Source organism: Crocodylus siamensis, chromosome 15 (assembly GCF_052110815.1).
Source record: "Crocodylus siamensis isolate JL-2025a chromosome 15, ASM5211081v1, whole genome shotgun sequence".
In the NCBI taxonomy this organism is placed as follows: Eukaryota; Metazoa; Chordata; order Crocodylia; family Crocodylidae; genus Crocodylus; species Crocodylus siamensis.
The window spans coordinates 55,256,017-55,283,735 of NC_143409.1; the positions used below are offsets into that span (position 1 = coordinate 55,256,017).

The 27,719-nt window shown below is 64.8% G+C and overlaps 1 protein-coding gene across 10 annotated transcripts; it reads left to right on the forward strand.

The window, feature by feature from the left end:
- The first annotated feature begins 349 nt into the window (after positions 1-349).
- SYNGAP1 (synaptic Ras GTPase activating protein 1) lies at positions 350-27,672 on the forward strand. Of its 10 annotated transcripts, XR_016439288.1 has the most exons (21): positions 350-500; positions 3,584-3,705; positions 3,905-4,010; positions 10,594-10,691; positions 11,245-11,366; positions 15,205-15,358; positions 15,646-15,744; positions 16,275-16,829; positions 17,369-17,513; positions 18,148-18,292; positions 19,022-19,258; positions 19,532-19,733; positions 20,025-20,203; positions 20,316-20,357; positions 21,055-21,928; positions 22,110-22,283; positions 22,744-22,955; positions 23,409-23,509; positions 24,898-24,980; positions 25,562-25,763; positions 27,513-27,650. XR_016439288.1 is itself a non-coding variant. In XM_090028715.1 (20 exons), the coding sequence occupies exons 1-20, from the start codon at positions 479-481 to the stop codon at positions 27,669-27,671; spliced, it is 3,831 nt and encodes a 1,276-aa protein (XP_089884841.1). In that variant the 5' UTR covers positions 350-478; the 3' UTR covers position 27,672. The 10 variants fall into 10 exon arrangements, 7 of the variants coding, with proteins under 7 accessions (XP_089884841.1, XP_089884842.1, XP_089884843.1 ...); XR_016439289.1 differs by lacking the exon at positions 25,562-25,763 and having other exon boundaries at positions 23,422-23,509; positions 27,513-27,649; XR_016439290.1 differs by lacking the exon at positions 27,513-27,650 and having other exon boundaries at positions 23,422-23,509; positions 25,562-25,580.
- The last annotated feature ends 47 nt before the right edge of the window (positions 27,673-27,719 follow it).

The window sequence follows — 27,719 nt, forward strand, 5'->3', positions numbered from 1 at the left end:
CAGGGGCACAGTGCACCGGGGCCGGGGGCAGGTGCACGGGGCACTGGGGCAGGGGCCCAGGGTGGGGCCGGAGGAAGGTGCTCGGGGCAGGTGCGCGGCGGCGGCGGCGGCGGCGGCGGCGCGGGCAGTGGCCAGGCCCTGTCCGGCCGCGCTCCGGCGGGGTGTTGGGGGGACGGCGGGTGGGGGGTGCTGGTTAAAGGGGAGGCGGCGGCGGGCTTTTCTGTCGGCGGCGCGCGGCGCGGCGCCCACCCCCACTGCAGCTGCCGCGCGGCCGCCTTTAAGAGTGGGCAGCCGGCCGGGTGCGATGCTGGCGCTGGAGCCTCCCCCGGCAGCGGCGGCGGCAGCGGCGGCAGCATCCTCCGGCCCGGCGGCCCCGCGGGGCCCGGCCAGGCAGCGCCGACCCAGCCGCGGCGCCCCCCGCCCGGCCCGGCCCGCGCGCGGCGCCCGGGGGTAGCGGCGCGGAGCGGCGGCGGAAACCATGTCCTATGTCCCCTTCCGAGGTGCGGCCCGCGGGCCGGCGGGGGCGGCGGGGGCGGGCCGGGCCCGGGGCTGCAGCCCCGCACCCCGCCCCACCGGCCCGGCTCTGCTGGGGGTGGAGGGGCTCCGTGGGGCGGGGCGGGGCGGGCAGGTGTGGGGGCGGGGGCAGGGCCTGGCTCCTCCGTGGGGCAGGGGGTCTAAGACCTGGCCTGGCTCTGGCGGGCAGAGCCCTGGCTTGGGTCCGCTCCAGGGGTGGGGGCAGGCCTGGCCTGGCCTGGCCTGGCCCTGGTGGGAGGGGGGGTGACAGGCCTGCCCCTCTCTGTGGGGCAGGAGGTGTAAGGTCTGGCTTGGCTCTGACGTGGGGGGCAGGGCCCTGGTCCCACTCCTTGTGGGGTAGGCTTGGCTCCGCCGCCTCTGTGGGGCTGTCTTGGGGCTGGGCGCAGGACAGGCCTGGCTGGGCTGTGCAGAGGGGGGGTAGGACAGGCCTGGCCCTGTGGGCCCCAGAGCATGGGGAAGGGGGGGCATTTTGGGGCTGCCGTGGCCCTCGGGGCAGGAGAGAGTGTGTCAGGGCCCTGGCAAGGGGAGACCCTGCAGTGTGTGGGGCTGGGGGTGCCCAGGGCCTGGGGTGGCTGACGGGGCAGGGCCTGAGGCCTTTGGGCTGGGGGCGCTGGGGGCTCTTCCGTGGCCAGCAGGCCCTGTGTGAGGGGAAATGCTAGGAGGGCAGGGGGGTAGGGGGTGGGTATGGGCCTGTGGGCAGGGAGAACCGAGGTCTCTGTGGCAGCGGGAAGCTGAATCCCAGATGCTGGCGGGGGGAGTGGGGCATGAGCTGAGGGTGGTGCTAGTCACCCCTGCAGTCCTGTGGGGTCTCCCGTGTGCGGGGCCTGTAGGGTAGGAGGCAGGTGGGGGGTGGGGGAGGCTGTGCTGGGGAGATCTGTGGCCCACCAGGCTGGGGGGTGTCGTGGGGGCATTGCCAGAGGCTTGGGGGCTGGCATCTGGGAGCAGCCGGGCCCTGTTTGGGCTGTGGGGACAAGGTCCCCTGTGGCCTTGGGGACATGGGGCAGGGGGCTGCTGGAAGCCTAGCATCCCAGCGGTGCCAGGCGGCTCTGTGGGGTGTGCCCCCTCCTCTGGTGCTGGGGGTGGCAGGGCTTGGCCCTGCGTGGGGGCCCTGCCCCAGGTGTGGGGAGTGCCAGTCCCCGGGAGACCCATGCGACCCACTTTCCTGGTGCCAGCCCAGGATGGAAACCAGGACGGGGCCTGTTTGCAGACATGTGCGGGGACAGAGTCCAGCCCTGGGCCACCCCCAGTGCTCCCAGTACTGCTGCTCTGGGGGTGCCTGCCTCCCGCCCGCTGTGTGGCGACCCCTGCTGGGCATGTGCAGAGCCACCAGACTGGGGGAGGAGGAGGGAGGATGGTGGGGGGGTGTCCTTCATCTCTGCACAGTTGCTCACAGTCCCCGCAGCACCCCTGCTGCCCCCTCCCCCCACATGGTGCCCCCTGGCGGGGCTGCAGCGGATGCCCCTTGCTGGGGGGGCTGGGGCTGGGTGCCCCCCTGGGCTGGGGATGAGAGCCCCCCCTCCTCTGTTCCCAGAGCTGGCTCCGCGTGTGTGGAGGTGGCGGGATGCGGTTGCTAGGTTACTCTGAGCTCAGGATGCTCCCTCCCCCCCATGGGGGGGCTTCCGCATGGCACAGGTCCCTGGGGTGCTGCGGTGCTGGGAGTGTGTGTGGGGGGACTGGCTGGGGGGTGTTGGGGTCCAGGTCCCTGTGTCCCGCTCCAGGCAGAGGCCTGTGTGGCCCCATTTTGTGCCCCCTCCCTGCACTGACATGTCTGAACCCACGTGTTCTGCATCCTTCCCACCCCCCCACCCCCAAGGTTGGGAGACATCCTGCCTTCCCTGGATAGCTCGCAGGGCCCCTGGGGCAGGATCTGGCCCCTGGGCAGCAGTAGTTGGCTGTCATCTGCTGGGGGGAGTACACTCCTCCCCAGAAGCTGGGGCAGGCATCAGCAAGGCTGGCCGTGATGGCTGGGGGGGGCAGATACCGGGGCTCTGTGCCTGTGGGGAGGGGTTTGGGGCAGTGGGGCTAGGCGTCTGGGTGCCCTTCCCTCCGCTCCCCCTGAACTTATAGGGGAGACTCCCCAGACCACAGGGTCCCTGAGCGGGGTCACGGGTGGGGGTAACGGGAGCTCAGCTACCTGTGGCGACATGCTGTGTCCATTGGGTGGCAGCAGGCGCTGTGGGAGAGCTATGTCCCCGCAGGCCAGACCTGGCACGGCCTGGTCTGTACCAGGGTAGGTGCAGGGTGGAGGGGAGCCCCTGTGCAACGCCGGTGGGTGAAAGGCAGTCTGGCTGGTGGGGAGGGGGTCTCCCCAAAAGCCCCAGTGCCTGAAGTGGTGGGGCATTAATGGAGCCCCCAGGCTTCCTTGCTTGCTTTACTTCCCATCTGATGATTTTTTGCAGGGGCTCTGGTGGAGGTTGGGAGCTAGGCCTCGCAGCTGCCTCTGCCCTGCCCTAGCTAGCGCTGTAGGCATGGACATGTGGGGCTAATAAATGGGGATGGGAATAAATGGATTTGGAGGACAAACCTGGGGCCACATAACATGGGGGGACATAGGCTGCTCTGCTCATTGTGGGGAGTGGGGAAGTGCCCACCCAGCAGGGGAGAGGGGTGGGAACATACTCTGGGGCATGTATGTAAATAGAGGGGGGGCACAGACTGCTAGCATGTTTCTTGCTCCGCGAATGTCTGAGCCGCCCCACCCACCTGCCCCTGGCAGCGGGGAGGTGGGGATGCAGGGGGAACAGCATCTCCCTCCCCCTGGGTCAGGTTGGGCCCCGGGGCCTGAGAAGCTCCTGTGTAAAACCAGGGGAGCCTGAGGGGTATGTGTCCTGGGGCCTGAGCAGGGTAGAGATGGGGAGAGGTCTCTGCCTGTGACAGCTGCCTGGGGACCGTGGTGGGAGCTGGAGTCCCCCCTGCTTGGGGCATCCCCCCTCCCCACCTTTGGGGTCAGATGAGCACAGGCTGGAGCGGGGTGGGGGTTACGGCCGGGCTGAGTGGGACTGGGGGGGATGCCCCCAGCTCACATGGCCCTGCCATTCCCCCCCTCCAGATGTGCGAGCGGCCCCCATGCACCGCATGCCCTACGCCCACTCGCCCTACGAGCGCCCGGCCTGGAACCCCCGGTTCTGCATCATCTCCGGCAACCAGCTTCTCATGCTGGACGAGGAGGAGGTGAGGGGGGCAGGGATGGGGGAAGCCTCAAGGCCTGAGGCCTGCTGCCTCCCACCCCCATGACTGCCTCAGCAAGACTGGGCGGGCTGGGGCTGGAGGCAGGGCCCTGGAGGGAGGGGACCCCCACGAGAGGAGCCCCTTGCCCAGTGCCCTGAGGCAGCACTAACTGCCCCCGCTTTTCTCCCCTGCCCCCCCCCAGATCCATCCGCTGCTGATCCGGGAACGGCGGAGCGAGCCCTGTCGGACCAAGCTGCTGCGCCGCACGGTCAGCGTCCCTGTGGAGGGGCGCCCCCACCCTGAGCACGGTATGGGGTGGGGGGGGGCACAGGGGGCATGTGGGGGTGGCTGGGCTGGACCGGGGTGGGAGCTGGGGGGAGGGTCCCCATCTTGCCACCCCCCATGGCCTCTATCCCGTCTCAGCTGGTGGCTCCTTTTGCCAGCCCGTGCCTCAGTTTCCCCGATAAACCCCTGCAAGGCCGCCACAGCATGGACCGTGGGGCAGCGGAGGTCATAACTGCCCCCCTGTGCGCGAGGCCTGGTCCCGGGCGGGCAGGGGGCTGGCGCTGGGGCGCGTCGAGCGGGGAGGGGTCCTGCCCCGGGGGCTGGGGCCGGGAGCGGGGTGGGGGGCAGGGGCTTGGCTGCTTGGGGAGGGCGGGTGGGGGGTGAGTGGGGGCCGGGGGGGCTCCGGGCTGACTGCCACGTCCCTGCGGGCCGGGCCCCGGGGTGCGGCGGTGCGGGGGCTGCGCGGGCCCGTCCGGGGGGCTCCGCGCGGCCCCCGAAGAGGCCGCAGCCCCGGTCTGGGGGCGGGCGGGGGGGTCTCCGGGCGGTGCCGGCACCGGACGCGCGGGCTCTGGGGGTCCCGCGCCCGCCCCTGCTGCCTGTGGGGGCGCCCCTCCCCCGCGGGCTGGAGCCGGGCCAAGGGGCGCCAGCCCATAATAGGGCCCCATTGAGAGGTAGCGGCGCACGGGTGCCCGGCAACGGTTGCTAGGGGAACCCCGCTGGCAGCGCGCCCGGCCCCGCGGCAGCGCCGCTCCCGGCCGCCAGGGGGGGACGTGGGGCCGCGCCCGGGACCCAGCCCCCCGCCCAAACCGCGCCGCGCTCCCGGTGAAGCCGCTTCAAAGGTTTCCATGGCAACGCGGAGCCCAGGGAAGACGTGACGCGGCGCGGGGACGAGCGCGCCCCTGCGACCCCCCCCCCGCCCCGTGCGCGAGCGTCCCGCGTGTGCCCCCCGCTCCGCCCGGACACGCGTGGACCCGCGCCCCCGCCCGCAGCCCGGGGGAGGGGGGTGTCGCGCGCGCGTGGGGGGAGGGGGGGGGCGCACGCTCCCGCGGCTCGTCCCGCCCCGGCCCCGGCGGCGCCGCGCGCGCTGGTTGGCGACGCCGGGCAACGGCAGCGGTCGCCTGGCAACGCCGCGGCGCGCGGGGGGCGGGCGGCGCGGCGCCGCCACCGGCACCGGCCCCGGCCCCGGCACCGCCCGGCCCGGCCCGGCCCGGCCCGGCATGGCCCCGGCGGCCCCGGCCCCGCCCCCCCGGGCGCGCGGGGCGGAGGTGAGGCGGGGGAGGGGGCGCGCCGCCGCGGCCGGGTGTGCAAGCGCGTGCCCGCGGGCGGGGGGCGCGTGTGTGACAGCGCCGGGGGCGGTGCGTGAGGAGGCGGGTGGGGGCGCGCGTGCGTGCGCGTCTGTGCAAGGGTGAGTGTGTCTGCACGCCGGGGGCGGGGGGGGGGGGAGAGGCGCGTGCACGTCGGGGCACGTGCGTGAGTGTGAGCACACAAGCGTGTGAGCTGGGATAGCGTGTGCGTGTGTCTGTGTGCAGCTTGCGTGGGTGGCAGGTGGACCTGTGTGTGCACACGCGTGGCGCACATATGTGATCGCATGTCGGGAGGCTCCGTGTGTGTGCGTATGTTCCCCTCCCCCTCTGCCCCCCCCAGCCCTGTGTGGGTGAGCGCACATGCGTGTGGTGCGGTGCCTGCCGGCTGTGTGCTGCTGCCGGGTGTGCCAGGCCCACTCACCCCTGGCCGCTCTGCTCCGCTCTGCTCTTTACCCAGCTGAAGTGGCAGCTGCTTGGTGTGAGTGCGTGCGCAGGTGTGCGAGACAGTTGGGTGTATGTGTATGTGTGTGTGTGCAGCGTACCTTGGGGGGGGCTGTCATGCAGCAGTGTGAGTGTGCATGCATGCGGTCGTGTGTCAGTGCATGTGCTTAGGATGCGTCTTGGTGCACGGGGTAGTGTAACCGTGTGTGCGTGTATGTAGGTGTGTGTGTGTGGGCGCCTGTGGTGGTGCGAGTGCATCTGCCTGGGTGTCTGGATGGGGGGTGGCATGCAGGGTTGCCTGTGTGTGCGCTTATGCCTCCATGTGTGTAGCAGAGTATGTAGGGGCGCGTGAATGCCTATGTGTGCCTGCCTGCAAGGTGGGGTGTGTGCGTGCGTGTGTGTGCCCATGTGCAGCATGCACAGGATTGCATGTGGTGGGGGGGACATACGTGTGGTTGTGTAAGCGTCTGTGTCTGGGGTTGAGGCAGTGTGTCTGTACGGCTATAGCTGTGCAGGGTGTGTTGCGGGGTGGGGGGCGGAGGCTGCATACAGTTGTGTTGTGTGTGTGTGTGTGTGTGTGTGCATGCATGTGCATGTGTGAATAGAGCCATGTGAGCGTGTACCCATGCCTGCCCAGGCGGGGACCGGCGTCCAAGGCGTGTGACCCAGGCGATGTGGGGCGGGGTGGGTGCAACCCACGTGCCCCCAGGCGGCGGGGGGCTGCCGCCCGCGGGATGGGGGGCCCGCGGCGCCCGGGACCCGGGGTTCCTGTCCGTGCCAGGCAGCCGGATGAGCGTGGAGGAGGGTGCGAGGACTGCCATCGCTGGTAGGCACACACGCGGGCAGCGGGGGGGGCAGGGATGGGACTGGGGACCTGGGCCAGCCCGCGCCCTGGGGACCCCCGCCTGGAGCAGGGGAGGCCTCGTCCTAGCTGCCTCGGGCGCTGCTGGGGGATGCACGGCGGTGCAGGAACGGGCGCGGGCGGCCCCTGGGCTGGGTCTGTGGCCCTGCGACCCTGCGCGCCGCCGGGGGGTGAGGGTGGGGGTCTGGGCCTGCGTTGTCATTCCGAGTGCTGGGAGTGAGGTATTTGCCCTGCTGCTGCTGCTGCTGCTGACCTTAGGCTTCAGAGTTAATGCCCTGGGCTAAGGGCTGGCTCTGGTTTTGTAGGGGCAGGGGCCTGCCGAGGTGGTGCTCCCTGCACAGCCCTTGGGGCCCAGGGGGAAGTTTGGGGAGGGTGTTGCTACCATGTCCGGCCCCTTCCCACCTACCTCTCCTGCCCCCCAGCAGGCTGGGGTTTTGCCACCTACTGGATGGGCTGGGGTTGGGGTGTGATGTGGCCCAGGGTCTGTGGGACTGGGAGCTGAGGGTCAGAATAAGGGGACCAGGGCAGGTGTACAGACCACCCCAGGCGCTGGGGTTTCCCTTGGCCGCTGGTGCACTGCAGGGCTGAGAGCCGCCGGGCAGGGGGTGGGTCTTGGGCTACTGGGACAGTGGGGAGGAAGGCCCTCCTGGCTTTCTGGAGAGGCCAAGCCCTTCCCTCTCCCACAGCCAGCCCCATGCTGGGGTGCGAGTGGCCTGTGGTGTGGCTGGGCCAGGAGTGACACCTGGCAGGGATAGGGGTGCACATGGAGCAGGGTCTGGCCCCCTGGCAGATGTGGAGAAAGGGAGCGGGGTGCCTGGTGATGGATGGATGGATGAGAGTATATCGGAAGGAGGGATGGGTCCTGACGAGGGGTGGGTGGAGGGTGTTCGTGGCTATGGGTGGAGGGCAGATGAGGTGAGGAGTGGAGGGGGGTGGCATTTGGGGTGCATGGGCAGGCAGTGTTTGTGGGGAGGGCCGGGGAAAAGGGGTCTGGTGCTGGGCGTGGATGAGAGGCCTGGCAGAGTGCTTGGGCAGCAGCTGGGAGAAGGGACTCTGGCAAGGGCCAGGGGCTGTCTCTGCCCACGGGCGCTGTGGCGGGGAGGCAGGTGCTCCTCAGCGCCAGCACAGGGGGAGCTGAAGGGTTAACTGCTGAAGTGTGGGGTTGTGGGGGGGAGGGCATCTTCCTGGGTCTAATTGTTTCATCCAGTTTTTATTCTGCTCACATGCTGCAACCCCCTTCCCCCCCCTCCGGACACGCTTGGTTGGCCTCGGCCTGCCCAGAGCGCCATCCCAGCCAGCGCAGGGGAGGGCAGGGGGAGGGGCTCGTGACAGACCTCTCCCCCTCTCCCAGGGACTCTCGCAAGGTCAGGGGCACGGGCACCCGGGTGTGCCAGGTGCAATGAGTGAGTGCCAGCCTGGCTGTCCCTGGCTGGGACAAGCAACCCTGTGCCCGCCCCCCATCCATCTTGACTGCAGCCTCTGCCCAGCCCCACCACTCAGCTCACAAACATGCATGCACACGTGTGCATGCTCCTAGCCTGGCCCCTTCAGTCTATCTTCAGGGGCAGATACAAGGGCTCTGGGGTCCTTGGTGGCCGCTGTGGCCCTTCTGGGCTGGGGCCGGGGTGGAGCAGGAGAGTGTTGGGGGTGATGCCCTGCCTTCCGCTAGGGTCCGTCACGTCTCCACACACGGGCCGCGGGATGTGGCAGTCCTTGCCCTGCTTCCCCCTGCCTGCCTGCCTGCCTGCCCAGTAACATGGGCCCCCAACTGCTGAGCAGCACTGGGCAGGGGGAGCCAGGGACTCAGCCAGCGCCCCCACCGAGGGGTCCCCAGGTCAGGCAAGGATGAGGGGCCTCATCCAGGGCAGGGGGTTGTTGGCAGCTTGGACACCTGGGTTCTGCCGTCGGCTGCGTTGCATGACCTTGGCTGCCTCTGTCCTACGTAGTTCAGCACTTTGCGGGGATAGCTCAGCCCTGCCCATCCCACTGGTCCCCTGCAGCCGAGCAGAGTCCTCCACAGGAGGCTGGGGCAGCTGAGGCCCTGTGACTTGCCTGGAACCAGGAATCACCCCTGGGCCTTGCTGTCCTCCTGCAACCTCCCTCACTCCTCCTCGATCCTGCCTCCCTCCGGCTGTGTCTGCACAGATCAGGGCCTGCTGGCTCTCAGCTCCTGCCCCCCCATGCACCCCACCCCAGCGGCAGCCGCATTCCCGCCTGAAGGAAGGGGCTGCTGCGTGCTGGGGGCTGCGGGAGCGCTTCGCCCACCACCCCCTCCAGCCAGTGCTGCTGCTGCTCCCCACTAATGAGATGTCATTAGAGGGGAAGTGGGGGGTGTTTCCCATTCATGGTTCTTCTGGAGACGTGCCTGGGGGAGGGGGGCTCTTTTTAACTAGAGCTTGTCACAGCTACAGCAGCAGCGGGGCGGGGTGGGGGGGACCCGGAGTTCCCCCCAGGAGTGGGGGAGGCTGCATTGAAGCAGCTCAGCGGGTGCGTTCCCAGCCCCTGGCAGCCAGCGTGGGGCCCATTGCCAGCAGCACATGGGGCCCCACCCCTGCCCAGCTCATGTAGCTCCCTGGGGAGCAGCAAGGCTTGGCTGCAGGGAGTACCTGGGCCCTGGCCCAGGTTCTCGTAGCCTGGCACCCCCAAGTGCATTGGAGCCAGCCCTGCCTGCCAGGGAAAGCAGCACCCCCTGCTGGACCCTGCTTTTCAGGTACTGCAAGGCCGGACTGTCCCCTGAGCCCCTGGGTGCCGGCAAGCAGGGGTGTCTGCTCCAGGCAGTGTCTGCCGGGGAAGCCTTCCCCATGTTGCTACCCCTCCCTCTGCCCAGTGCTTCCCCAGGCTGGGTGCCCCTGCCGCTTCCCTCACTCCCATTTCCTGGTACTGAGGCTGGGACAGGTTGCAGCAGGGGCAGGGCGTGCGGGTGCTTGCGTGCATGCTGGACTGGGGCTCCTTGTTCAGGGTGGGGGTGTGGCCCCCCATCCTCCCTCTGCTCACCTGGCACACAGGCAGGTGAGGCCCTAGGCCCCACCAGCCTCTTGCAGAGCAGCAGCGGGGCTGGGAGCCCCCCAGTGCTGCCAGGGGGGCCACCTCCAGGCTGGCCCTCGGTGGCTGGTGCTGCAGGGCACCAGGGCCTGTGGAGCGGGTGCTGAGGTCCCTACTGGGCCTACATGTCTCCCTGCGGGAGGGGGCTCCAGCCCAGTTGTGGCTCTGTGGGTGTCGTGTGCGTGGCAGTGGAAGTGGGCCTGGCTCCTGTGGCGTGAGTGTGCATGTGCACACAGGTGATGTAAGGGGAGGGGTAGCTGGAGGGCAGGAAAGAGCCAGTGAGTCAATGGGGGAGGGAGTGAAGGGGGGGCAGAGCCTCCCCCCCACCCCCTGCCTCTTCCCCTCCTGGCAGAGCAGACAATTAGGAGGGGCGGAGCCAGCGTGATATCACTGGCTTCAGGGTAGTCTTGGGAGGGGCTGTGAGGGAGGGGCAGTGGGAGGGGAGGCAGGGTGAGGCACCAGCAGTCCCTGGCAGCGCGAGGGGTAGGGCCAATGGCCTCTGGGGCAGGGTCAACGGACCACCTTGCGGGGGCCCACATGGCAAGGTGAAGCCCCGGGCTGAGAGGGGGCAGGATTGTGGCCCTACGGAAGGGGACCTGGCAACATTGGCACAGGACCCGTTGTGGGTAGACGGGTGGCATCTCTGCTTCCAGGGCCCTCGGAGGATGTGCTGCCCCAGCCTTCCCATGCTCTCCCCCCTCAGCCCAGTGTGGCAGCCCCTCACCCTGCCCCCTGCCCTGGAGCTGAGCTGTGGCTGGTTCCCCCTCCCCTGAAGGGGAAGCACCTCTTACCCCGTGCCCTGCACCAGGGCCTATGGTTCCAGCACGTTTGGGGTGTGCTTGGGGTCCAGGCCGTGACCCCAGGGGCTGGGGTGTTGGGTCAAGCATGTCCTCCTCCCCTGCACTGCTAATAGTAACCAGCCCCTCCTTCCCTCTCCCCAATTCCTCTCTTTTTCAGATTATCACGTGAGCCGCTCCAGGAGGAAGAGTGTCCCTGGAGGGAAGCAATACAGCATCAACATGGATGCGCCCCCTGCTCCCCCCTTCAGGCCCTCGGTGAGAGATCCCCTCCCACCTTGTCACTTCCTTTGCTTCCTTTCAGCACCCCTGCCCACTCCTGCATGTGCCTCCAGTCCCCTCCCTGGGCAGACTCCCTGCCCTAAACATCCTGCTGCAGACTCCCTGCTCCACTGCATCCTGTTGCAGAGGGGCCTGGGAGCTTCCAGACTCCCTGGACATCTGCGGGGCATCTCGTAGGAGGGGGTGAGAGCAGAGAGAAGAAAGGAGCCTCATCAGCCCCAGCCCCAGCTCACTCCAAGAGCTGAGGTGTAAAACCAGGTGTCTTGATCCCCAACTTTCTCCCACTTATCCCACCAGATCTTGCTCCTTTCTCTGAGTTGGGAATGCATCCAGCAACCTATCTCCACCCCCCCGCCCAGCTCTATCCTAGTGGGCCTCGCTTTGCTCCCAACACTGGGGATGGAACCCAGATGTCTGGGCTCCCAACTCCATGCACTGGACTCCACTTTCCTGGCACCAGTGGTTGTCTGGGCTCCAGCGATGCACCCCCACTCACTGGCATTCCTTTCTTTCCCTTTGCTGGCTGCAGCAAGGCTTCCTGAGCCGGCGCCTGAAGAGCTCCATCAAGCGGACAAAGAGCCAGCCCAAGCTTGACCGGACCAGCAGCTTCCGTCAGATCCTGCCCCGGTTCCGCAGTGCTGACCATGACCGGTGAGAGAGAAAGGGACTCTCGCCCCTTCCCCATCCCACCCAGGGCTCTTGCCTGCAGTGTAGTTCCCCCCTCCCCCAGACCAGCTCAGTCCAGGCTGTCCTGGCCTGCTACCTCAGAGCCTGGGCAGGGACTGTAATGGGCCAGTGCAAAGTATTAATGCATTTTGGCACTGGGCAAGGGGCCCCCTTGTAGACACCCATCCAGGAGCCAGCGGCTTCTTAGCAACCTATATACCCAATTCCTGATGCATCCCACTGTAGAGCTAGCCACATCTCAGTGCTGGGCAAAGGATCCTCGTGTAATCAGCCCGTAGTGTGCCCTGCCCTAGAGCCAGCTGCCCCTGTGCTGTACCAGGGGTTGCTGTATAACCAGCTTCTAATGCACCCCTCCCCCTGCACACTGGAGCTCACCCCAAAGCGAGCTGCCATCTCAGTGCCGATTGAGGGGTCCCTGTCTAAACAGTCCCTGATGGTTTCCTGACTCCAGAAGCTGGTTTATTTCACTGCTGTGTGAGGAGTCTCTGTCTAAACAGCTGCCCGCCCCAACTTCTTCCCTGCAACTCCAGAATCAGCTGCATCTCAGGATGGACAAGTGGCTGCTGTATGATCAGCCCCTGATGCTTCTCAGCCCAGTTTTGGGGTGGGAGGGGGTAACTGTATCTCTGTAGCATGACAACCTGGTAGCAGAAGTGGGGCTGGGGCCTGATTACTTATAGCCTTGCGAAAGCAGGTAGGGGGTACAGGCATCCCCTCCAAGCTGTGCCGTCCCCCTTCAATCTCCTTTAGCTGTCTTGTATCACTCCCAAAGTTGGGATTGCCCCCTCCTTGTTGTGGAGTAGGTGGTGTGTGCAGTGGTGATGCTACACTGAAGGGGCACTGGGGTGCTGCTGATTAGGGTCAGTAGCCAGCAGTGGGGGAAGGTAAGGGGGCAGAGATTGGCTCTGGGGCTACTAACGAGGCAGGGGAAAGGGATGGGGAACTTGGAGAGTCAGGCCTTTGGGGACAGGGCTGGGCAGAGGGCGATCTGGGTAGGCAGGGGTGGGGCCACAGTGGGCTTGGCACTGCCCGGGCAAGTGCGAGAGCTGTTTATAGCTGGATCTAGTGGGTGGAAGCCAGGAGCCGGATCTGGCTGCTTGGCAGGATCCCAGCCTTGGCCTGGCGCTTCTCTTGCTGCCTCCCTGCTGGCCTCACCCACCTGGCTCAATGCAGCTCTCTGGCCCTACTGCACCTAGGCCTCCCTGACCTGCCAGTGAGCACCCTGTGTGGAGGGGAGCCTGCCAGGAAACAGGCATGTGCATGAACATGTGCCTTTGGGTATGCACCATGTGCGCGCTCAGGAGTGTGCTGTGTGGGCCCAGGTGTGCGGTGTTGTATGTGCTTACCTGTGCCTGACTGTATGTATATATGTGTGTATGCATGCAGTTGTGTGTGTGTGCTTTTTCGGTTCCTGGGGGGGTGTATACATGTGTGCTTGTGCGGTGAGTGTATGCATAGCTATATATGCTATGGGGATGTGCTGGGTGCATGACAGTGTCTCTCTGTGTGTCCATGCCATGGTATGCTCTGTGAATGTGTGCATGCACACCAGTGTGTGCTTTGGGGGTGTGCTGGTAGCATGTTTGTACAAGTCTGTGTCTGTCATGAGGTGCCATGCATATATTCATGCCTGTGTGTGCAGTGAGTGTTTGTGGGGTTGTGTGTGTGGTTTCTTTCCATGGGGGTAGGGGGTTGTGTGTGGCGCATGAATGCAGGATGCACGTGTAAGTGGGCATGCATGGTAGCGTGCATGCGTGTGTGTGTGTGTGCACATGCACAGGCATGCATAGAAATGTGTATTTGCATGTGGATTGTGTGCCCAGGTGCAGGTGTATAAGTATGTTATAGGTGTGCATGGAAGGATGTGCCCTATGGGTGTGTGCCTGCACATGGTTGGGGGGTGTTACTCTGTGATGACGGCCGGCTAGGCTGGTGCTGTGTGAAGTGTCTCAGTGACTTGGGCGTGTGGAGTTTCCGTGTCTGGAGCAGTGGGGTAGCTCACCCAGGCCAGGTAGGACTGGCCCCAGACTGCAGGCGGCACTGGGGAGGCTGGTGGGAGTGCTGTGCTGGAGGAAGGTGCCCTGAGTTTCCTGAGTGGCTTCTGCAGATAATGGGGACCAAGCTCCTCGGTCCTGTCCCCCCTCCCTGCTCTGGGAATCCCCTGAACATTTCCCCCTCTCTCAAATGCTTCTTTCTAGCTCCCCACCTGCCTGCTGTGAGCTGCTGCTCAGGTGCTAATGGTGGCTGAGTCTTGGCTAGGTGCAGTGTCCCCTGCATTACCAGCTCCTGACATGCCCTACCCCAGAGATGGCTGCATTTTAGTTCTGGGCAAGGGGTCTCCTGGAACAAGGCCCCAGCTGTGCCCCACGCCAAAGGCAGCTGCAACTCCACATTGGGTGTATGACCAGCCCCTGACATGCTTCACCCTGCATCTCAGTGCTGGGTCTCTGTGTAAACAGCCCCCATGCATCCCACCACAAAGCCTCCCTGCATTTGTTGTGTCCAGGGGGCTGTGCAGGCAGAGCAGGGCTGTGGGTGGCGGGTGGCATGAGGCACTCCATAGCCACCTGGGGTCCATCCCACCTCTGCTGCTCCCAGCTCCAGGGGCAACTTGAGCACCCCTGTCTCAGCCTGTCCCCCCCTGCCCTGCTCCTTCCTGCTCCCCACTTCTAGCCTTGCGCGTCCCCGCCTGGCTGGGCAGTGGGGGGTAGGGGGGGGGACAGGCGGGTATTTTTAGCGGCACCCGCCCCCGTCCGCCGTGCTCGACTCCGGCTCCGGTGACGGCAGCCCCGAGCCGCGCCAGCACCGAGCCCGGCCTCCCGTCGACGCAGCGGCCTCTGCTGACGCAGCCCTGCCGCTAAAAATAGCTGCCCGGGGGCGGGTGCTCACCTGCGCCAGCTGCCTGCCATGGGGGGGGGGGGGAGGGGGGCAGCAGCCCTGGGTATCCTTGCCTGCCCGCCCGCCCGCTCCTGGGGAATCATCCTTGGGAGGGGGAGCCCCGGATGCTTGGGCTCCATCCCAGGTTCTCTTACAAGAGTGGGGTCTGGTGTGAGAGCTGCGGGGAGCTAGGAGCCCCGGATGCTTGGGTTTTCTCCTTTATTCTTGGCCGATCCACTGTGTGATTGCATTTTTTGGAGGCAGGGGGGAAGGGAAGGGAGTAAGTCCCATCTCTCTGCCTCATTTCCCTTCTGTAACGTGAGGGGACAGGCCACCTTCAACCCTCTTACCCTGCCCCTCCCCCTTTGAATGAGGCCCAGGGTCTCGGACACCCTGTGAACACAGAGGTGCAGTTGCTGTATCCCTTACCCAGGGGACTTTTGCAGCCCCTTCCTCACAGCCCCCCCATTGTCCCTGCCAGTCAGGGCCGGGGTGGGGCATGGTGCCTGGCTCTGACGCTCTCTCTCTTTTTCTCTCCCTTGGATGGTCGCCCGCCGGTGCTGTGGTCCAGGCCAGGGCGGCCCCCACAGTGCAGAGCCCTCCCTCTGGGCTGGTGCCCCACCCCACCCCTCCCAGGTATCCCCATCCTGGGCTTGGGCATCCACGTGGCCTCACCTGTGCCCTGGTGCCAGCTGTGGCACGTTCTGTGCACAACTCACCTCTGCTTGGCTATCCCACCCCCCAACTCACGCTCCGCCCCCTTGTCTTCTGGCGACAGGCACTGGTCTCACCTTCCTCAGCCCTGCCACTGCCTGTGCCTATGCCCCCCACACGCCTCCACGCAACCCTGCGCTCACTTCAGCATCACACCTGTGCCCCCCCCCCCCCAGTGCCCCAGGACCTCACTGGCTTCTCCCTGCTGCAGAGCCCGCCTCATGCAGAGCTTCAAGGAGTCGCACTCTCACGAGTCCCTGCTGAGCCCCAGCAGTGCAGCCGAGGCCCTGGAGCTGAACCTGGATGAGGACTCCATCATCAAGCCCGTGCACAGCAGCATCCTTGGCCAGGAGTTCTGTTTTGAGGTATGGCAGAGGGAACTGTCTGGGGGCCTGCAGAGAGCGGGCCTTGGAGGCCAGCAGGTTATTGCTGTGGGGGCTGGGAGCACAGATGCCTGCATTCTGCCCTTGTCCTGAGAAAGCAGAGGGATTTGATAGGTTAGAGCTGTGGGGACTGGGGGCCTGGATGCCTGGGTTCTGTCCCTGGCCTGGGAGGGGGATGGGGGCCTGGGTCAGGCTGTGGGGGGCAAGGGGGGTCAGGTATGGAGAGATGGGAGTTCTTGCTCAGCCGCCGCTGGTTCTTCTTGGCCCAGGTCACCACCACCTCTGGCACCAAGTGCTTCGCCTGCCGCTCAGCTGCAGAACGCGACAAGTGGATTGAGAACCTGCAGCGTGCTGTGAAGCCCAACAAGGTGCTGCTGGCTGGAGAGGCCGGGGGGGGGAGCTGCAGGCTCTGCTCTCAGCCGCTTTGGTGGCAGGGCTGGCCATGGTCAAATCATGCTCCGGGGCCACATGCTTGCCTGCCAGTGGGGGGACTTGCTGGCTGCTCTGTGGGTGTTCCCCCTTCTTGCTTCAGCCCTGTGGTGCTGACTACCCCTCCTGTGGCCCCAGGCCCTCTCCCTACCTCACTGCAGTGACTTCTGCCTGACCCTTATCCCTGTGCCCCACCCTGGGCAACAGCTGGCGTATCTGTTCCAGCCCCCCAGGAGATCAGCCTTGTTCCCCTGCTTTGGCCCCTCTCCAAGTCCTGTACCCCTGTTGTAACCCCTTCTTTGCCTCAGGGCAACAGCCAGGACACCCACTGCTCTGCTCTGCCCTGCCCTGCCCATCTCCCTCTGTCCCCACATTGACAGCCAACACATCTCCCTTCCTGCTCCCCAATGATCTAAGTTCCTTCCCCTGCCCCTCCTGTGCCTCTACGCTAACCCCCGCTTCCCCCCAGGACAATAGCCGGCGGGTGGACAACGTGCTGAAGCTGTGGATCATCGAGGCGCGGGACCTTCCCCCAAAGAAGCGGTACTACTGCGAGCTGTGCCTGGATGATATGCTCTATGCCCGCACCACTAGCAAGCCTCGGGCTGACAATGTCTTCTGGGGGGAACACTTTGAGTTCAACAACCTGCCAGCCGTGCGCACCATTCGCCTGCATGTCTACAAGGACACCGACAAGAAGCGCAAGAAGGACAAGAGCAACTATGTGGGCATGGTCAGCATCCCCATTGCCAGTGTCACCGGGCGCCACTTCGCTGAGCAGTGGTACCCACTCAGCCAGCCCAGTGGCAGCAAGGCCAAGGCTGGCTGCCCAGCCCTGCGGGTCAAGAGCCGCTTTCAGACCATGAGCATCCTGCCCATGGAGCTTTACAAGGAGTTCGCGGAGTATGTCACCAACAACTACCGCATGCTCTGTGCTGTCCTTGAGCCTGTCCTCAGCGTCAAGAGCAAGGAGGAGGTGGCCTGTGCCCTCGTCCACATCCTCCAGAGCACTGGCAAAGCTAAGGTGCTGGGCGATGGGGACGGGGTGGGCAAAGGGGGTTACAGGGCAGGGGGCCACCAGAGGGGCCTGGAAGGGGTCAGGCAGTGATTGGAGGGACATTGAGAAGGGGACTGGGTGCACAGGAATTCTGGTGTGTTTTGGAGGGCAGGTGGAGGAGGCTAGGAGGAGAAGCTCTGGGCTTTGGGAGAGGGCTGGGGAGGTTTTGGGAGGGGAGTTGAGGGTACCAGGTCATGTTGGTGGAGGGTTGGGAGGGCAGGGTAGTGGTCAGGGAAGCTGAGGCATTAGGGGAGAACTGGGGGAACATTGGGGGTGGGGGCTGGGAGCGTGGATGTGGTGGTGGGTGGAGGAGCTGGGGATCCAGTTTCAACCTGGCTGTGGAAAGGGCTTGTGGTGTCAGAAGAGGCTGGGTGGGAATGGGGGCTTCAAAAGGGGCTGTGACTGAGAGGAACACTTCTGCCATGCAAACTGAGGGGAGGTCTTGGTGTGAGGTTCACCTTGCTGACCCCTCCCTTGCTCCCTCCCGGCCCTGCGTCTCCCTGCAGGATTTTCTTTCGGACATGGCCATGACGGAAGTGGACCGGTTCATGGATCGGGAGCACCTGATATTCCGGGAAAACACCCTCGCCACGAAAGCCATAGAGGAGTATCTGAAACTCATCGGCCAGAAATACCTCAAGGATGCCATCGGTGAGCGTGTTCATGTTCCTTTGTGCATGTGCCCTTTGTGAATGCGCATTCATCTGTGCATTGTTGCCTGCCTACTTCTGTGTCTGTGCATGTTGTGGGCTGTGTGTATGTATGTGCACATGTGCGTGCTGTTGTCTTTAGAGGTGCAGGCTCCTGCTTGCAAGCTGTTGATGAGGGCATATGCACATGTACAGACATACCTCTGGTGGTGTGCCATTTCTGGGCGTGTGTGCCCTCACATGCCTTTCCTTGGCACATGCTCCTGTCAGTCTGCACATGTGCTATGAGCATACATGCATGTGTGTGCAGGTGCCATTAAGGGATATGGGTATGCATCTGTGTCTGCATTCACATGTACCGTGCTGTTGTGGGTGTGCTCCAGGCATGTCCTGTGCCCAGGGTCTGAGCACTTCCCTCTGCTCTGAGCTTACTGATTTGGGCAGTGAGTTTCTGCCTCCTGACAGGACAGCCCCTAACCTGACTCCTCATTCTGCTCTGCCCAGCCAGGCTGGTACTGTGCCTCCCTTCTGGCTGTGGGCTCAGGGAGGGGTGTGGGTGTAGGGGCAGGTGAGGGTTCCCAGGGGGCAGATGCTGGTCTGGCGCTGCCCTCATGTCCAGCCATTTCTTCCCCCAGGCGAGTTCATTAGGGCACTGTACGAGTCTGAGGAGAACTGCGAGGTCGACCCCATGAAGTGCTCAGCCTCCACTCTGGCTGACCACCAGGCCAACCTGCGCATGTGCTGTGAGCTAGCCCTCTGCAAGGTCGTCAACTCCCACTGGTCAGTGTGGGGCAGGGAAGGGCAGGGGTGGCTGCCTGAGGCATGGGCAGGAGCCTGCAGTGGGGTGAAACCTCAGAGTAGGAATCGATGGAAGTTCCTGCCCCTTGAGGGGCGTGAGGGCCCCTAGGAGCTCCTCTGATATCCTCCACCAGTGCTTTCTTGCCAGAGATCTGTGGTGGGGGAGGGTCAGGACATGTGTGGAGTCTGTGAGGGACTGGGCTATGGCAGGGTTTAGAGTGTGTGCAGGATCTTTGTGGTGCCCAGGGGGTGTATGGTGTCTGTGTGGGGATGCATGGGGTCTAGAACAGTGCACAGGGTCTGGGGGAGCATATCAAGGTCCTGAGTTTCTGTGGGGGTCATAAGTCTGTTTCCACAGGAGATGCAGGAGGTCAGGGCCCCATGGGTGGGTGTGGTGGGTTCAGGGCCATAGTACTGGGTGAGGGTACAGGGCTGTGAAAGGTGTATGGGGAGTCCTGGGGACTGAATGGGTGCAAGAAGCCCTACCCAGGGGCATATAGGGTGGTCTCTGGGGGCAATATTTGGGTGCCGAGCACCAGAGAGGGGATGAGTGGGCCCTCAGACTCTGTGGAGTTTGGAGGGGGGTGTTGCTGTTGCTGGGGGGGGGCACCCCTGAGATCATGGGAGGCACTTAGAAGGAGCAAGGAGCACTGGGGACCACTGGGAGTCTCTGACAGTGCTTGCCCTCCCCTCTTCGCCCTCACCATGTAGCGTATTCCCCCGGGAGCTGAAGGAAGTGTTTGCTTCTTGGCGTCTGCGCTGTGCGGAGCGGGGCCGGGAGGACATCGCTGACCGGCTGATCAGCGCCTCACTCTTCCTGCGCTTCCTGTGCCCAGCTGTCATGTCGCCCAGCCTTTTTGGACTCATGCAGGAGTACCCCGACGAGCAGACGTCTCGCACTCTCACCCTCATTGCCAAGGTCATCCAGAACCTGGCCAACTTCACCAAGTGAGTGCCACACACTTGGGCTGGGAACATCGAGCTGTTGTAGGGCTGGCAGGACACAGGGGAGCATTTGAAAATATGGAGGGGAGTTCAGTAGTGGCGGGGGTGGGGGGTGAGGGATCCTGGGACAGGGCAGGAAGCTTGGGAAGTGATTCAGGGAAAGCATAAGGCGGTGCTGGGGCTGGAAGGCCTGCCTCACTCATCCCTGCTACCCCACTGATCCTCCTCCCCCTTCCCCACTCCCCATTTCCCCTCCCTCCTGCTTGGCTCTGTCAGGTTTGGCAGCAAGGAGGAATACATGGCATTCATGAATGAGTTCCTGGAGCTGGAGTGGGCCAGCATGCAGCAATTCCTGTATGAGATCTCCAATCTGGACACGCTCACCAACAGCAGCAGCTTCGAGGGCTACATCGACTTGGGTCGCGAGCTCTCCACGCTGCATGCCCTCCTCTGGGAGGTCCTGCCCCAGCTCAGCAAGGTACTGGCATGCAGGGCCCCATGCGCAGGTCCACAGGGAGGTCTGATATGTTAGAGCTGTGGGGCAGGGAACGGAGGCACCTGCATTCTGTCTCGGCTCTGGGAGGAGTGTGTGTCAGGTAGGTTGCAGCAGCGGGGGCTGGGAGCCCAGATACCTGTGTTCTATCCCAGCTCTGAGAAAGGAGTTGGTCTGTGGGGTTACAGTAGGGAGTGGGCTGGGAGTGGAGATGTCTGGGTTCTCGGTGGTCTGGAGGCCTGATTTGGCTCCTCACTCTTTTCCCTCCCACCCCAGGAAGCCCTCATCAAGCTGGGCCCCCTGCCCCGTCTGCTGAACGACATCAGCGTCGCCCTCAGGAACCCACACATCCAGCGGCAGCCGAGTCACCAGGGTGAGCGGCTGCAACCTAAGCCCCTGGTCCTGCGGGGCCCTTCGGCTGATGTCCAGCCCTATGTTGTGCGCGACCTCAACAGGTGAGTGGGGAGGGGATGGTGAAGCACTGCCACTAAGTGGGGTAGGGTGCATCTCCTTCTGTACCTCCTGCCCCCTCCCGTTGTGCTAACGCTTGCCTCTGCTTCTCCGCAGCTCTGTCGATCTCCAGCCCTACATGGTGCGGGGCCTCAACAGGTGAGTGTGTCCCTTCTGCCCCAGTCCCAGCCCCAACTGCACCTCTGCAGGAATCCTGTGGCAGTGACCCCTCACCATTGGCCTGTCCTCCCTGTGAACTCTCCTTCTAATGGGGAGCTGCCCAATCTCTGAGGAGCTGTGGGTGTGTGAGGTAGGGAAAGGGTGGCACCTTCATCTGGGTCACAACCACTCTTGGCCCTGCTGATGGCAGGGACATGCCCTCTGTTGGAAGGAGCTACAAGGGGGCCAGGGTCCTTTGACACCTCATCCTCTTGGAGGGGGATAGCACTGGGCTGCCCCTTGACTGCCCCCACCCTGTCCTTCTTACTTCTCCCTCCCCAGCAGCACTCGGTCAAGGATGACTAGCTGCTCCAGTATCCACCAGTCTCCAGAGCTCACATCCCCAGCTGCCTTATTTCTTTGGGGGCACGGGGTGGGGGCACCTCCTCCCGCACTCCCTCACTGGCTCAGGGGCACTGATCCAAGAGCCCCACTGGGCCAGAGCTTCTCCCACTGCACCCACCCCATCCCCTGATCCAGTTGGCAGGTGGAGCCCACTGTCCCAGCCCAGCGTCTCTCCAGTGGGGAGGGGGGTTTCCTGTTCTCTTGCGTTCTCTTGGGGTGGGGGTTGGAACTAGGCTGGGGGTGCACCCCTGAGCAGCAGCCTCGCTCTCACCCTTGCCCCCCTCTGCCACAGCTCCATGGATATGACCCGGTTGCCTTCGCCCACCAAGGAGAAAGCGGGGAAAGACGTGTTCTTTGTGACGCGCCCGCCCCTGGCCCGTTCCTCCCCAGCCTACTGCACCAGCAGCTCGGACATCACTGAACCCGACCAGAAGATGCTGAGCGTGAACAAGAGCGTCTCGATGCTGGACCTGCAGGACAGCCGCATGAACAGCGTTTCGAACCTGCAGAGCGTTGGTGACCTGCTCAACAGCAGCCAGGCCTCCATCACCGCTGCCATGGGGCTCCGGCCCAGCCGCCTCTCCCAGGGCAGCGGCTCCAGCATCGCTGCTGGCCTGCGTCTCAGCCAGATGGGGGTCACCACCGACGGGGCCCCAGCCCCGCAGCTCAGGGTCCCCCTCTCCTTCCAGAACCCCCTCTTCCACATGGCCTCGGATGGGCCAGCTGCTCCACCCCCGCACCGCCCCTCCGAGGGCAACCCCGACACCTTCGCGCCTTTCCATGGGTACAGCAAGAGCGAGGACCTGTCGGCCAGCAAGCACATCATTCACAGCCACAGCTACAGCGACGAGTTCACTCGCCAGGGCTCTGAGTTCACTAAACGCCAGCTCTCCCTGCAGGAGAACCTGCAGAACATGCTCACCCCGCCTCAGATCACCATCGGGCCCCAGCCCCAACCCCCGCCTCGGCCCCCGCCTCAGCCCCAGGCCCAACTCCAGCGTGGCAAGTCACAGCAGCTCACTGTCAGTGCTGCTCAGAAGCCCCGGCCTTCCAGTGGGAACCTGCTCCAGTCCCCCGAGCCCACCTATGGGCCTGCCCGCTCCCGCCAGCAGTCGGTCACAAAGGACACGTCCTCCTCCGCCCTCAAGCCGACCATCACCAAGCAGGTGTGGGGGCAGTGGGATGGAGAGCTGGGTGCAGAGGAGGCTTAGGGCATTGGCTCTTGATGACTGGTGCAGAAAGGGGAGGTAGAGAGCCTAGTACTGTGGTGGGGAGGCCAGAGAGAGGGTGTTTTGATGGCTCCCTGTGTGCTAAGGCTCTCTGTTCCCTCTTCCCTCGGTGTGGCAGCCATCGCACACACCCTCGACACTGAACCCTGTGATGCCAGCCTCGGAGCGGACGGTGGCCTGGGTGTCCAACATGCCGCACCTGTCGGCTGACATCGAGAGCTCCCACATTGAGCGCGAGGAGTACAAGCTAAAAGAGTACTCCAAGTCCATGGATGAGAGCCGGCTGGACCGGGTAAGGGAGCCCCCCTCTTCCCCCACCCACAGAGAATCCTGGCATCATGGTGCTCCTCCTCTCCCCTGACTCCTTAGGCCTCTGGGCTCCCAACTCTCACCTCTAGTTTAACCCACTGGTTCCTTCTCCCTTCGCAAGGCTGGAGGACAGAATCCAGGTATTTCAGCTCCCTGCTGTCCTTCTGACCAACCAGACCCCCTGCCAGGAGAACCTGGGCATCTTGGCTCCCTCCTACCCCCTGCCTCCCCAGAGCTGGTGACAGACTGCAGGCATCTGAGCTTCCAGCCCCCCTACTCTAACTCATGAGACCCCACTCCTCTCCAGAGCTGGAGGAGAGCCCAATGTCCTGGCTCCCAGTCCCTCCCGGTGCAGCCCACCAGCCCCCTTCCTTGTACAAGAACCCAAGTGTGCTGGCAGCAGGTGCCCCCTGTCACACCACTGGCTCTGGCCACCTGCACAGGTGAAGGAGTATGAGGAGGAGATCCACTCACTGAAGGAGCGGCTGCACATGTCGAACCGCAAGTTGGAGGAGTACGAGCGGCGCCTGCTCTCGCAGGAGGAGCAGACCAGCAAGATCCTACTGCAGTACCAGCAACGCCTGGAGCAGAGTGAGAAGCGCCTGCGCCAGCAGCAGGCCGAGAAGGACTCCCAGATCAAGAGCATCATTGGCAGGTGAGGGGCGGATCGGCGCGCCTGGGGCTGCATGGCAGGGTGGGGCACCGTATCACCTGCACAGCTGGAGGGGGGCAGGGGGGGCATGGCTCCCAATGGAGTCATGCCGTCCCCAGCGCGGCAGGCACGAGTGCGGGGAGGTGGAGGGCACAGGGTCCCTGGCACACGCAGGCGGGTCACGGGGGTGGGTCACAGGCCCTCGGGGCAGGGGAGGCCTCCCCTGTCCCAGACCCTGTTGTCCTGCTGGATCTGCAGCATTGCTGGCTTGGCATCCTCCCCTTCCACCACTCTCTGAAACTTCTTGGACCTGGGAGACTCGGTCCGTCTCTGCCATGAGGAGCTTCCCTGCTGTCCCTCCCTCTGGAGAGACACCCCTCCCTCCCCTGTGCCCCGCAGTAGCTGTCAGGGACCCGTGGCCTCCCCCCGCGGGGGCTCGGGTTGACTCCAGTGAAGCCTGTCCCTGCAGGTTGATGCTGGTGGAGGAGGAGCTGCGCAGGGATCACTCGGCCGTCCACGACGTCTCCGAGTCCCGGAAACGCCTGCTCGACGCTCAGGTGGAAATTACAATGTCATTGTTCTTTTCCGTGTGTCCATGGCCCATCCCATCTCGTCTGCTGTCTGTCCCTTCCCCACCTCCCCTCCTCTCTCCTCCCATGGGCAGGTGGCGGGGCAGCGCTGGGAGAGACCAGACTGACTGGGGGCAGGGAACAAAAGCTGGAGAGCTGGACAGACACAGGTGGACTGGACGGGTGGCAGTCTCTGCTGGGAGTGGTGTGATGGCTGGTGCAGGGTGTGGTGGGGCATCAGCGTTGGAAGAAGGACAGACAGATGGAGAAAACCAGGCGGGGCAGGGAGGTCAGTGCTGGGGAGATGGGTAGACAGACAGACAGACGGACCAGGGGTGGGGGTCAGTTCTGATGTAGGTGGACAGATAGATGGATCTGGGCCGGGGATGGGGTCAGTGCTGGGTTAGGGAGTAGATGGACAGATGAACAGTACTGCTGGGGGCAGTACTAATGTTGTGGGTGGACAGGCAGATGGAGTGAGGCTGGGGCTTATGCCTGGGGAGGTGGACAGGTGAATACAGGTTAGTGCCAAGGGAGACAGCTGGGCTTGCACCTGTGCCATCAGGCGTGACAGGTTGTGAGGTGGGACAGGGGTATTGCAGATCCAGGGAGGCTGTGGGACAGGGCAAGGTGCTGGGGGCCTCTCCTTGGGTTTGCGGGGGTAGTGGTTGTGGATGGAGTAGTCTGCCTTGGGGTCTCTGGGGATGGCAGGGCTTCATGTAGGGGTGGGGGCAGGGCTTGCAGCTCCTCTTTATCCAGCCATGGGGGCTGCTCTTTGGGGAGATGTTTAGGGTGGCATCGAGGAGCACTGTCTCAAACCTACAGGGCTTGAGGCTAGGGTGGGGCTCTGTAAGCTCTGGAGGGGTCTTGGGGGCTCAGAGGGCAGGCTCGGGATGCCGTGGGATGGCTTTGAAGCATGCAGTACACTGTGGGGATGGGTTGGGGCTTGGGTCAGGTAAGGGAGCTCATGCAGCAAGTAGGGGCTGGGCCAGGGATATGGAGGCTTTGATGATTCGGGGGTGGCTGTGCAGGTCTGCAGACCAGCTACCTGGCACTTGGTGATGATAGGGATACCTGATCCCTACCCCACATTGCTCTCTGCCCTTGGGTCCTGCTCCCTGAGGTGTCAGGGCTCTGTGGTGCCAGGAGCGGCTGTGCACCAGGTGAGGGTGTGTGCTGCAGTTTCTGTCCATGACTCCCCAGGCCCTCGCCCTTCCTTCTGTCCCCCTGCTCCCCTGCCCTGCCCTGCCTGGGCCCCCCATTTTCAGGGGGGGGCGCTGGAGGCTACGCTGGAGTTGTCCATTTCCCCCTGCCCCCTAGGGGGGCGCCGATGCTGGGGCCCTGACCCCGTCTTGTTTCTCTCCTCTTCGTCCTAGCTGCTCATCAGGTAACTCTCTCTGACTCTGCTTTTGTCACGTGGAGGGATCGGGGTGTCTCTCGCCGCTCGGTCACAGACCAGGTGGGTCCTCTCCACTCCCCCCTCCTCCCCCGCACACGCACCCGACCCCCGCCCTCCACCTCTGTCCACTGCCCTTTACCCGTAGACTAGAGACCCCTACACCCTTCCCCTCCCCTCCCTGCTCCAGCTAACTCCATTGTCTGGTTCGTGGGCTTCTGCAGCCCATCGCGGGATTGGTGCCGCCTGAGGGGACGAGCCTATTCTGGACGTTCAGCAGGTGCTGCACACTGCCTGCTTTTCCCACCCTGCCCTCTGGGGCCGTGGGTCTGACTGGAGGCTCCTGCTGGCCCTAGGGATGCCAGGGACTTTCCATGGGAGTCCCAGGCTGGCTGGGTCGAATGAGGAAATGGGCTGCAGAGCAGCTTGCCCGAGGCTGGGCCCGCAGCGCCTCAGGACCCAGGCTCTGGGACCCTGTGGAGCAGCTGAGCAGTCAGGCTGGGACCCCTGAGAGGCAGGAGGGCTGGGTCCCATGGCACCCAGACCCCAGACCCTGCTCTCCCGTGGTTCAGGCACAGACAAGTGCATCCAGCAGTTCCAGCCCATTACTTCTCCGACTTGCCCCTTGTCCCCCACCTCCACAGCAGGCTGCCCAGTGGTGGGGCCTCTTGTGCCTGCCCACAGCTGCCAGAGGCTTGGTCCCAAGCAGAGTGGGTCCTGGTTGAGTTCTCCACTGAGCGCAGCAGCCTCTGGGCCGGGGACACCCCAGAACTTGGGAGCAAGAAGAGAGCCACTCCCCTGGCCACTGGCCCGTTCTGACTTTGGACCTCTGACTGCTGTGTGGGGGTAAGCAGCACCGACTCTAGCCTTCCACCGGGCTGAGGATCTGGGGCTGGGCTGCTTTTTCTTTTCCTCAGGGCAGGAAGCTGCCCCCCATCGGCTGCCGCCCCTCTCTCACCCAGCACCCCATGGGCACCCCTGCCTGCGTCCCACCCAGTGCCCCCTGTTCTAGGGCAGAGCAGCTATGCAGTGGGCCCCTGGCTGTTGTGCCACATGCTGCTCCCCTCCTCCTGAGCATCATGGCAGGGTGGGCCCCAGTGATGTGCTGGTCTGGGTGGAGGTACAGTCTGCAGCAGAAATGGGGCCGGGGTGGGGCTGGCTGGGGTTTTCAGCAGTGCGGGGTGGGGGTAGGGGGAGCTGTCTCTCACCAGACAAGGGCAGTTAGTGTCGTGCTGGTGCCTCCACTTGTCTCTCTCAGTGCTGGTTGCCCTGCATTCCCTGTGTCTTGTCCTCCTCCTGTCTTGTGTCTGTTCACACCGCATCTCACTGGGACCTGGAACTCTCCGCAGTCGGGAGGGCAGAGGGCAGGGCTGCAAGGGTGGGCTGGGGAAGGGAGCAGTGCCGCCAGCCCAGGGGTCTGCTCCCCAGGGCAGCAGCTGGAAGGCAGAGGGAGGAAATCCCTGTGCCTCTGCCACTGCCCCCCCGACTTTTGGAGGTTCCCGATTCCCTAGGGCTTGGTTGCTGGGGAGGGGTGTCTGTCTGTCTGTCTGTCTGGGGGGGTGCAGGGTGCATGCCATGGGATGTGTGTGCGTGACCTTGTCCAGTGTGTGACTGACTGTGTTGGGGACGGGACGGGGCGGGGGTTGGCGGGCTGTGCGGCTCCAGCGGTGGCAACACAGTCCCCTGTCCGGAGAGGGCACCCCTGGGGGGCCCCTTGGTGCTGGATGACTGGCGTGAGAGGTCAGTGCCCAGGCTGGGCAGGACGGGCCGAGGGCTGGGGGGCCGGGGCAGCTCTTAGTGTCAGAGATGGCTGGGGGCCCTGGGTGGGGGAAGGGGACAGCATGGCTCGACCTCATCTGTGCCCCTACCCTACCCTGCCCAGGCAGACAACACCTGGCGCCGCAAGGCGGGGGTGGAACCTGGGACCTCAGTGCAGACGGGCGAGCTGGCGTTGGCACCGTGTGGCATCTCCCTCGCAGGGGTCTGGGGCTGCCCAACATGGTGTGGTGCTCCCAGGCCACCCGGGCCGTGTGCTGCGGGGGCCACTCCTGGGAGAGCTGGGGTCTGTGACCTGTACGGGGCATGCAAGGCCAGGGGCAGTGCAGGTTGGCCTCCCAGCCGTTAGGCCCACCGCCTGGTGCTTGCCACTGGCCGCTAACACTCAAGTCCGTAGGCTCTGGCGGCATGTGCTGAGCTGCGTGCATTTTGCCCTCGTCTCTGGGGCCAGGTGGGGAACAGACCCTGCGTCTCCTGGGTCCTCAGCCCTGCCCAGAGCCTGCGGTCCTTATTCCCACTGCTGGCATGAGGCACCTTTTCCTCGGGGCACAGGGCTTGCGTGAGTTCCTGCTGAAGAGTCCTGCCAGGTGCCGCGCCTTGCTGCGTCCCCCCGGGGAGCAGGGCCCCGGTGTTCCCCGTGGGCTGTGGGCTGGCCTGCGGAGTGTCCCTGCAAGGCAAGGGGAGCACGGCCATCCAGGGCAGCCTGTGATGGGGGCCTCCGGCACGGCCGGGGCCCAGTGCAGAGCGGGTGGGGGCGGCGTGGCCATGTCCCGTGTGCCGTTAATAAATAAGCCCGTGCTCTGCATGTCTGCGTTGCAGGAGAGGCAGCTTTCCGCCGTGGGTGCAGCAGACTCGCGTGTGAGCGGCGCCCTGGGGCCGCCCTGGAACGGGATCCTGCCCGCCCAGCCCCCGCCTCCGCCCCCGCGACTCCAGATCACGGAAAATGGAGAGTTCCGCAACACCGCTGCTGAGCACTAGCCACTGCCCCCGCGGGACGTGGCGCCGGGCCCCGCGCCGGGCGGACCC

Bases quoted from the DNA above. Each gene is read 5' to 3' on its own strand.
- SYNGAP1 (XM_090028715.1), top strand. From the start codon at position 479: ATGTCCTATGTCCCCTTCCGAG. The intron at 17,514-18,147 runs GTGAGCGTGTTC...TTCTTCCCCCAG, and splicing joins ATACCTCAAGGATGCCATCG to GCGAGTTCATTAGGGCACTG. The intron at 20,358-21,054 runs GTGAGTGTGTCC...CCTCTGCCACAG, and splicing joins ATGGTGCGGGGCCTCAACAG to CTCCATGGATATGACCCGGT.